Below are 10,463 nucleotides of genomic sequence, written 5' to 3'. Positions count from 1 at the left end.
GGAGGCCACCGCACCACCCCTCTGGCATTCTTGCCATCCATGAGAAACCCTAAACAAGGGACATTCTACAGCATAACAGGCCACTCTTCTTCGAAGTGGACTGGAGGAGACTGAGGAGGAATGAGTGAATTTGACGTGGGAAGCTGGGTTGGTTCTGGGACGGAGAGACAAGTGCAGTGAAATTTCATTAATGAAATGAAACTCCATAAGGTTATTAACAGGACGGTATGAATACTACGTTTCTCGGTTTTTGCGGTTGTCCTGGGGTTATGTAGGATGCTAGCATCAGGAAGAGCCGGGTGAGAGGTCCCCAGGAACTCTCTGTACAGTTGTCGTCACTTTTCTAGAAGTCCGAGATGAGTTCAAAATAAAAGACTTTAAAAATCTATATTCGGTACCTGTTATGTACCAAGCCCCATTCCAGATGCTGACAAAGTGTCAGTACACAAAATAGACCCTGCCCCTGTAAAGGACGGAAAACCCCAAACCATTTTTTCTGTTCTCACTCTCACCACACTCTCCTGTACTTCTGGTCACTGAAATGTATGTGGGGGGTTTTCCTACACATTGAGCAATTCTCCAGTAGACACCAGCTGGTGTCAACTTAATTCTGACACTATCTATCTGGAGACAGTGTCAGATCCCATCAGTTAGGAGATCAGTCCCACAGACTGCCCCCCACTTTAGACAACAATCGCAAGCCCCAGGTTGACCTGTACTTCTGACCAACCAGCTATAAACCGGGGGTTCTCACGACCTCTTCCTCTGGTTAAATTAACTTGCTATAGCAGCTCACAGAACTCAGGGAAACACTCTACTTAACGTTTACCCATTTATTGTAAAGGATATTAAAAGGATACGGATGAACAGCCAGATGAGGAGGTGCACAGGACCGGGTGTGTGAGAAGGAACCGAGCTTCCATGCCCTCCCTGGGCACCACCCACCAGGGACTGTCACGTGTTCAGCTATCCGGAAGCTCTCCGAACCCTGTCCTTTTGGGTTTTGGTGGAGGCTTCATTATGTAAGCGTGATTGATTACATCATTGGCCACTGGTGATCAACTCAACCTCCAGCTTCCCTCCCCTTGACCTCCAGGGAGGACTGAAAGTTCCAACCCTCTAACCACATGGTTGGTTCTCCTGGCAACCTGCCCCCATCTTGAGGCTATCCTGGAGCCCCCCAGCCATCAGTCATCACTCTGAAGATTCCAAGCATTTTAGAATCTGACTGCCAGGACAAGGACTTGTGGGTGATGGGGCCAAGCAGCCACATCAACTGTCCTCTGCTCGTATCTTTGTTGACACTGCCATGGTGTCCCTGTCACTTCATCCTGGAGCTGCCTCTTCGCAGCTGGGTCTTATTCCCATGTTCACACCCTTGAGTGATTTGTTTCCAACAGGTAGAATGTGGCACAGCTGACTGACTGTCACTTCCGTGGTGATATCATACTGTGAGCCCCCATCGCACTAGCTGACTCTCTCTAGCAACCGCCACAAGTCTTCTACCTGCAAGGAAATGAATTCTGTCAACAGCCTGAGCAAGTTTACTCTGATGAATACACTGGCTTTAGAAGACTACAATCATCCAGCAGTTATAATCTGCCTACCACCTTCTCTTTTTAAATCACAGAGTGTGGTAACATTGAATTTGAGTTTATGCTATAACAGCAGAGTAACTTTAAGACACAGCCCTGGGCTGGCTGGTTAGCTCAGTTGGTTAGAGCACAGCCTTGTAACACCAAGGTCAAGGCCAGCCATCGAAAGTAAATAAATCTGTAAAAAAAAAAAAAAAAGACAGAGCCCTTACATTGACATTTGATGCATTTTTGCAGGAAAATCCTGCATGAAAGTGACTGGTTGAGAAAGCACTATTTTCTAGGCCAAATTGTGGTCTGCAAAGCATTGTATTAGTCTAGGTCAAAGACTCAGGGGACACTATTTTATGCGAATTGCTAATTCTACATGGACAGCAGATTTTGTTCTAATTTATATCCTTGGTCAACTTGCTATAAGAAATTTTGATATTTTATCTTTTATGGGATCCCCGTCTTTAGTTGCTAGTGACCTGGACAGAACAATACACAAAATATGATTTATAAAAGTTACATTTTTGTCTACCAGACTAATATGGTGTGTTTATGGTGTGTTTGTGAATATTACAGTTGAATACATCTGCTCCTAATGAACACTTTTCCTGACTGTTCACATATAAATAAGATTAGCATAAATTAGAGGTTGGCAAACTTTTCCTGTAATGGGCCAGGTAGTATTTTCAGCTCTGTGGGCCATATCGGTTTCTGTTGCAGTATTTCAACTCTGCCATCATAGCACAAAAGTAGATATAGACAATATGTAAATTAACGGGCGTGGCTGTGTTCAATAAAAGTTTATGCACACAAATTTAAATTTCATGTAATTTTCATGTATGAAATATTATCTTTTGGTATTTTTCAGCAATTTAAAAATATAAAAACCATTATTACCTCACAGGCCATACAAATACAGGCAGTGGGCCAGATTTGGCCTGTGAGCTAGAGTTTGCCAACCAGTGGTCTAAGTATCTACTGGTTAAATGGATATAATATAACCTGTGCCATCTTGAGATCACAGGTTAAGACCCCATAAAATTTTATTTTGCTTACCTGGATTTCATCAGTATGCTGTGAAAATAACAACACATCCTCTTGTTTGCTTGAAAATAGAAAGAACACAGAAGGCAAAATGCAGTAATCTCAGCCCCTTTCATTTCTCCCATTCTGAAAGCTGAGAGTTAAGATAAAAGCAAAGTGTTTAAGGACACTTCTCAAAGACAGCGTAACCTTGGCCAGAGAGGAAGAGATGGGCAGCTTCCATCCGAGGCTGTCTAATGCCTACAGATGGAGAAGACCGCCCATCTGGGACGGACCTTCAAGGCTTTGCTCAAACAACGGAAATGAAGTTCTGTGGTTGGGAAGGAAGAGGATGGAGACTCAGGATTTCTCTGTCAGGCACACAGAAGTGTGGACTTTAAAAATAAGAAGGTGGGGGCTTGCTGGTTGGCTCAGTTGGTTAGATCGCGATGTTATAACACCAAGGTTGAGGATTCAGATCCCTGTACTGGCCAGTCATAAAAATTTTTTTAAAAATAAGGGACTTTCCGTTGTCTCCCACAGCAAACTTCTCTCTCCAGGCCTGCACAAGCAGGCAGAAGATGGGCTCCGGAGCCGGAAGCTAGTTTAACAGCCTGGAGTAAGTGTGGTGTTTCCATTTGCCATACTAATAAGTATGATAAAGAACATATCAACTAATTTGGGAACTTCTGTTAGCTCGTTTGTATCCAAAACTCCAATGACATTGAAAGTATGAACTGTTTTCTCCATTTTTAGAAATTCAATTATAGACCTATGCAACTGCCAATTTGGTAGAAGAAAAAGTCAATACATGAAATCCATGAGATGGAATAAATAAAAGGACTTTTCTGGTAGTAAGAGAATCAAATGATTCTAGAATATACCCCTCCTAATTGAATCATTTTACCACTTTAAACCTATCATTAGTTGCTCTTTGTAATGTAACAGATAAAAAAGATAAAAATCAGTTTCATATTTTGCACAGATAGATACCACAAAGATGAAAATAAGCATTTTTATGACAATGATATCAGCATTTTATCCCAAATTTCCTTACCCTTATCATACAGGGGCCACTGCACCATGGTCAGGACTGTCATCGGGCGCTCCTATGTGGCTTTTGGTGTACTTCTGACCACTCACAACTCTCATCGAAGTGAGAAAAGCAAAAGCAAAACAATAGCTGCGGTGGCTACCGGTCTCACATTCATTTTTTTCCCTAGTTGAAAAAAAAAAAAGATTAGTTCGGCTGGTTAGAGTGCAGTGTTGTAACACCAAGGTGGAGGGTTCAGATCACCATACCAGCCAGCCACCAAAAAAAAAAGAGAGAGCGAGAAAAGGAAAAAAGTAAGGTCTCAAACACGGGAATTATTTTTCTTCATAATAGTTTTATTAGTTTGCATACTGTTTGTCAACACTCAAGTTTTTTCTCTCTTACTTTGACACACAAATCCATTCAGTCAGTGTCTTCTTCTCCCCATATTTCATATATTGTAACATTATTGTGTGGCTCTGCAGGCAGCTCTGAGCTTTGAAGTCTGAGGTTACCGCGAGTTGCCATGGCATCTTTAAGATTCCGCACCTTGGACATGAATTTCACAAGGTCCATCTCAAGTTGGGTTAAGGAATTGAATGCATAGTCTTTGTTGGGGGAGGCATTTTGATTTTTCTTTAGTGGAGAGCGAAATGAACAGCCACGAAGGCTAGTAGGATTCTGCTCCTGTCAAGAAAGATACTCGGGGTGAATAATACTGTTGACTTTGCTGGTTTTGACCCAGTTCCGAGAGTTGGGCTCACCTAAGAGAAGATGGTTCTAGCATTGCTCTATTCCAGGCATTGCCAAACTACGGCCAATCTGGCCCACAACCTGTTTTTGCTAATAAAGTTTTATTGGAATGCAGCCATGTTGTTTTATTTGCATTGTCTGTAGCCGCTTTCACACTACAATGGCAGAGTCAAGTAGTTGCAATGGTCTCTACCATATGGCCCAAAAAGCTGAAAATAGTTATTCTCTGGCCCTTTACAAGAAAAGTTTGCCAATACCTGCTCTAGTCAGTTTGGATACAGTTATCAGGAAGCATTGGGTCTGCCTAGGAGAGAATATGTAGCCATATTTCTCCTTTCCACTTCTAGTTGAAAGAGTTGTTTAATCACCTGGGGACCAGCTGTTACTATTTTACAACTTTATTCCTTTAGTACAGGTCTCATATTTCCTTTACTTGGGATAATTATACCATTTCCATTTAGTTCAGAAACTTGTAATAAGTCAGACAAAGGAAATTTTAAAAATCAGAGACAGTGAATGTGGCTCTGTAAATAATTTCGGCCTGCAATATACCATAAGTTCTTGAATCTATCCTCAATTTCAAAAAAATTCATTTAACAAAAAAAATTGTGAGCCAGTAAACAAAAGTTCATCTTCAACTGTCTGACTCAACCTCTGTGGGTCTGGGGACTACCATCTCCACTAACAATACACCAGGAAGTGAATTTGCCAGCTTTGCCCAGGACTGTGAGGTAGGTTCTTTCCATTCAAATTTGTTATTCTTAGCAGTCCTTCCTGGGCCGAGCCCGTGGCGCACTTGGTAGAGTGCGGCGCTGGGAGCGCTGCGACGCTCCCGCCGCGGGTTCGGATCCTATATAGAACTGGCCGGTGCACTCACTGGCTGAGTGCCGGTCATGAAAAGGACAAAAAAAAAAAAAAAAAAAAACAGTCCTTCCTGTACTGGCTAGAACATCTGTTTCTCCTAGTCTGAGGTTTCTGAGCCACATTCAGTCAATATGATGTAAAAAAATGAAGCCGTCCTTACCTTTTTCTTCTCACTATCACTTCGAAACTTTATTATCACATACAGCACAGCAACAAAAAAAAGCCAGAGCCATTTGCTCCCAAGCCAGCCTTGGGCATGCTCTGGTAGATTCTGCCTGATCCGAAAGTGCCCTCCGCAAGGCACCTTGCCCTGGGGCTCTCTGGCATTGTCTGTCAGAGAAGGCAACATAAAGGCATAGCCACAGGAGAGGCACAGGGGCAAGAACAGGAACCATCTCAGCATCCGCATGGTGAGCAGAGGTGGGGCAGGAAGCTGCTCATGGTGGGCTTGCTTGCCTTTGCAACTGGGAGTCTGGGGACCTAGTGTGGGCTGGGCCATTGGTGATGTCACAGAGGCCCTGAGCCCCAGGCAGAGCTGGCTATTGTGATGACTCTGGGGTGAGGACAATGAGGCTCACAGTGGTGGCCTGGGAGTAGGATTCAAAGACAGATGGAGAAATTTCCAGCAGGCAACAAAAAAGGGAGAGGACAGGAATGATAGGATGCCATCTTCTTGCCCATTTTCACTTGTTTGATCCAGACATCCTGTGGGACAGAGGAGAGAAACACTGTGCCCCTATAGACTGGGAGGGCTACACCACCACAGGCTACAGACTATGAGCCACCGACGCGTTTTGTTTGGCCTGCCTCGTTTCTAAAAAAAATTATTTGCCAGCATTTAAATGTTGGGGCGAACTTCACTTAAAAACTCCAGATTTCTGGCTTCCTTTGAAACTATGGAAGCTCTGGTAACATTGGGCCCACACTCTGCTGGAGCCAGGCAGGAGACGCCCCTCTAGGCGGCCACATTCTCTCCACAGTTCCCATCACTCCCTGTCACTCATCCCATCGTTAACTTTACCAGAGTGTGCAATCCCTGGGTTAAGAACATAGATTATTTAATTAAAATTGTGATAAGAACAGGGAGCTTTAAGATAATAGAACAAGTAGACTGCTCTAAATTAGGATATGTAGGAAGACTTTCCAGAAAAAGGTATTTGGGTAGAACTTAAGAGATGGTCAGGACTTGATTTTTAGGGAAGAAGAAAAAAAAAAAGAGTCGACTGGGTAACATGGGGACGGGGTTGACACCTAGGCCTGTGTGAAGACCCCGAGTAAGAAGGACACAGCCTAGTTGACAGCTGAGCCTGACTTCAGGAACAAATCCAGGACTCACTAATATGTTTGAAACCATCAGTTGTGTTAAATGACAGGAAACATGAAATGCTGGTGCATGGAGCACCAGTGTGTGCCTGTTCCCTTGGTCACCCATACAGCAGTCTTCCTCATGAAGGGTTTGATTCAGACTCCTGAGGACTAAAACTTTCTACTGAGCACCTTCACTGTGCCTCAAACTGTGCTGGGCTCTGGGCAGTGATACAGAAGTTCTGTGAGCATATTCTATAAAACTGTGAAAGGGGAAAATGAGTGTTGAGCTGTGCTGCACAGATTCCTGCTCAGCTCAGGAGAGGGCAGGGGAAGGCGGGCTTCCTACCAGAGACCGTCCGGGCAGGGCTTGGAGAGATGCAAGTCTGCAGGTTGATTAGAAAACAGAATCAGAAACTGTTGTGAACCCAGCCATCCTGATGGCTGCTACTTCAGTGTCCATGCGAGAAGCAGCTGGCCCTGATGTCCTGGCTGTGGGCTGGAGGGTACCTGCAACCTCAGTCTGGAGGCTTGTCACTGGCATCAGGCTGTTCCCTGTCCCCAGTCTCTCCTGATCAGCGTCATGAGGCTCTTGTGGGAGAGCCCTTCCAGCTGCTGTGAGTGATGACTGCCGTGTATTTTGGGGTGCCCCCACATTTGCATGTTGCCTATATTTTAAGTCAATTGTCACAAACAGTGCTCTAAAATCTGGTGGTTATGGTTTGATGATATAGTACGGGGCAAACAGACTTGATTTACATAAATGACCCCAACCAACTGAAATACTCAGTGAGTTTTGTCGCACGTGATTTTTGTTACATGGAAATGTTCGTGTGGATTTAGTGATAGGAATCACTTTTGTTTTTCTACATTGTGTTCAAAAGTCCAGAGCACTTTTTGAAAGAACAGAACCAGTAGACAAGCAGGTAAGCTCTGAAAGAAAGTAAGCCGAGATGCCGGGTACCAATCAAGATTTATTAAAGAAAAAGAAACTGCTGGGCTGCGCTCAACGTGACGGGCAGCTCAGGGCTGCCCTCAAAATGGAGGACAGCAGCTAACCTAGGGTGGTGGGAGCTTTTATTGGTATGTTGGTGCCAAGAGCTGGGTGATGTAATTCTGGCGTGGGGATTGAGTTAGGTCATGGCAATGGAGAGTTCTGTGCATGCAGAAATGCCGAAAATTTCATTTCCTCCAAAACCATGAGGCTTCTTGTAAAAGAGAACGGGGGAGGGGAGGGGAGGAGATGGGCAGTGCCATTTTGTACTTGGGCTAGTCTAAAATGGCGCTGGTTATGTTGTAGATCTATTATTCCTGCCTTTTAAGTATACGGAAAAGGGGAAAAGGGCGGAGGTCGCATTCTTCTGAAGCCACTTCCTGCTGGAGGTGGGTGGAGGAAAAATCAGGCGGAAAAATCAGGCCAAACAAAAACATCGCGTTGGTTTCCTGGGTGGAAGCTGTGTTCTTCCAGGTCTCCGACATAGAGAGGCTGGTATCCTCCTCCTCCCATGAAGAGTTCAGTGACACTTTGGTTGGTGAATGCCTGCATGCATTCCTGTAAGAAATTAGAGAAACACCGAAAGAGGCAGGGGCCGAGAAGAAGCAGGCCTATCATGGTTAAGGGTCCTAGTAGGGGCATAAGCCAGGGTATCCAAGGGTTCAGTGAAATGGTTTAAGTTGTTTTGGATCACCCCGGACTTATTTACATAATAACAGCATTCCTCCCCCAAGAAGAGGCAGGTGCCTTTTCGGCTGTAAGGAAGTCAAGGGCCTGACAGTTCTGTAAAGAGACTGTGGCGAGTGAGGTGACCTGTCACTGGAGGGAGGAAATGCTGTCTATACTTAGTTCTTCTGAGAGTTTTTGACAGAATTGAGAGGCAGTAGCAAGGCCCGCTATGCCAGTTCCAGTTGCAGGAAGGATCCATGCCCCAATTAAAAGGTACAATTGGTGCCCTACAGGAGCAGAGGCACTTCCTGGGGGGGAGGGGCGAAGTTAGTCCCAGTCCCGTCTCCATCTCTCCATCTGTCTGGACAGTGTTGTAGGGGATGAGCCAGACGAATATGCAAGAAATCATGTTAGGGGCAGGCAACAGGATAATGTAGTTTTACAAAGGAAATATATTCCAGTTTTAGGGCATGGATGAGGAGGGGGTGAGTGAATGGCAGTGTTTGGTGTTAGTGAGGCAGAGTGTGGGCAGGCCCCGCATAACGCTGACAGTCCCCACTGAGGTGAGTTTAGAGGAAAGTGAAGAGACGTTTGTGGAAACGTTACGGGCTGCATCAACGGGGAGGGGGTAACCACAAAAAGTTTCTCATGAAGTGGGAGACAGATTTGTCGCTTGGGGGCCAGTCTGATTCGCTGAGGACTGCATTATCCCTGTGGACCTGGAACCTCCACGTTCCAGGTAAGGGGGAGCATTGAGATAGGAGGAAAAACATGGGAAGGATGCAAAGGGTTAGGGAGCCAAAAGAATTTGAAGGGTATTTTGCCACAATGAAATTGCTAAGAAGCATCCTACTGATAGGAGGTAAAGGAGTGCCAGGAAAAATCTTCCTATAATGTTACACTACTTTGGGGCAGCACTGGCTAATCCTGTAGCAAGTACTAGAACAGTTAGTATAATAAAAGTTAGGGACACAGGGTGGCATATGCTTATCATGTCCCACAATGGCAAACCCGCGATAGCAGGTCGGGACCAGTCTTGGAGTAGCTCTTGTGCAAGGGATGTGGAGCGGGCCTGCAAGAGTGAGAGGATGATCGCTGGGGGAAAGATCATCCTTCTGGGATTGGTGGAAGACTGGAGGTCCTGGAGATTTTCAATTTTGTGGGTCCTAAAATGGATGAAGTGTAAGATGTTGGGTTGGGGGTTGAGTAGAGGGACCCCTCTGGCTTGGTGTTAACAGATTTTTGGCTAAAGTCACCAAGGATAAGTGATACCAAGGGGCCTTTCCTAGTACTTTTACTACCGTGGGGGTGGCGAGAAGTACTGTATAAGGCCCTTCCCAACATGGTGAGAGGGGCTTTGGGATTCAGGTCTTAATATGCATTTGCTGTCCTGGGCTTAGTTTAAAGTCTGAGGGGGTGGTGGGGAAAGGATGAGGTAATAGAAGGTTGGCCTATTCCCTAAAAAGATCCCTAATGAGTGAAAGAGTAGGGAGATAATGGCTTAAAGGTGATGAGCTGGAAGGGAGAGCTGTGAGAGTGAAGGGCCTACCATACACTAGTTCGAGGGGGCTGAGGCCTGTGGGCTTGCGGGGGGCAGCTCGTAGGCGAGTGAGTGTTAAAGGGAGAAGTTGGGTCCAAGGGAGGCGAAGTTCCATGGACAGCTTGGTGAGGTGTGTTTTTATGAGGCGATTGGGGCAAGCCAAAATGAGGGACTGCTGTAGCATCCTCTGAAGTACAAGGAAAAGCCTCAGTCCATCCTGAAAAGGTATCTACTGATGTTAGAAAATAGCGCATCCTTTTGTGGGGAGGCATGTGAGTAAAGTCAATTTGCCAATCCTGGCCAGGAGTGTATCCTCTGGCCTGGCGGGAGGGAAAGGATTGGAGCAACGAGTACACAAAGAACAGTTTTGAGTGATTTGTTTTAGTAACTTGGCCATGTGGGGAGAGTAATATAAGGGCTGAAGAAGGCGTAGTAGGGGTTCATAGCCTATATGAACTGAATTATGGAAATCTAAAAGGATTTGCTCAGCTTGTGTGGTAGTGAGGACATAGCGACTGGAGAGGTATACCAGTTGTCTTTCCTCTGTGATCCCAATTGTTGGAGGTTTTGCATTTCTTGGGTGTGTATTGGGGTGAGGGCATGGGGGCCATGAGAAGGACCTGAGTGGAAGAGGAAGAGTGAGGGCCTGGCGACTAAGCAGCCTGTTTTGGGATTAGATCCGCCAGTTTGTTTCCC

The 10,463-nt window shown here is 45.4% G+C and overlaps 1 protein-coding gene across 1 annotated transcript; it reads right to left on the bottom strand.

Moving 5' to 3' along the window:
* Positions 1 to 4,065: 4,065 nt before the first annotated feature.
* Positions 4,066 to 5,668, bottom strand: FAM209A (family with sequence similarity 209 member A). The gene is made up of 2 exons (XM_063087890.1): positions 5,420 to 5,668; positions 4,066 to 4,326 (listed from the first exon to the last, which is right to left on the bottom strand). Exons 1-2 carry the CDS (start codon positions 5,666 to 5,668, stop codon positions 4,066 to 4,068), a joined length of 510 nt encoding a protein of 169 aa, XP_062943960.1.
* Between the last annotated feature and the right edge of the window lie 4,795 nt (positions 5,669 to 10,463).

Source organism: Cynocephalus volans, chromosome 1 (genome assembly GCF_027409185.1).
Source record: "Cynocephalus volans isolate mCynVol1 chromosome 1, mCynVol1.pri, whole genome shotgun sequence".
NCBI lineage: Eukaryota > Metazoa > Chordata > Mammalia > Dermoptera > Cynocephalidae > Cynocephalus > Cynocephalus volans.
This window is presented reverse-complemented; position numbering and strand designations above follow the sequence as displayed.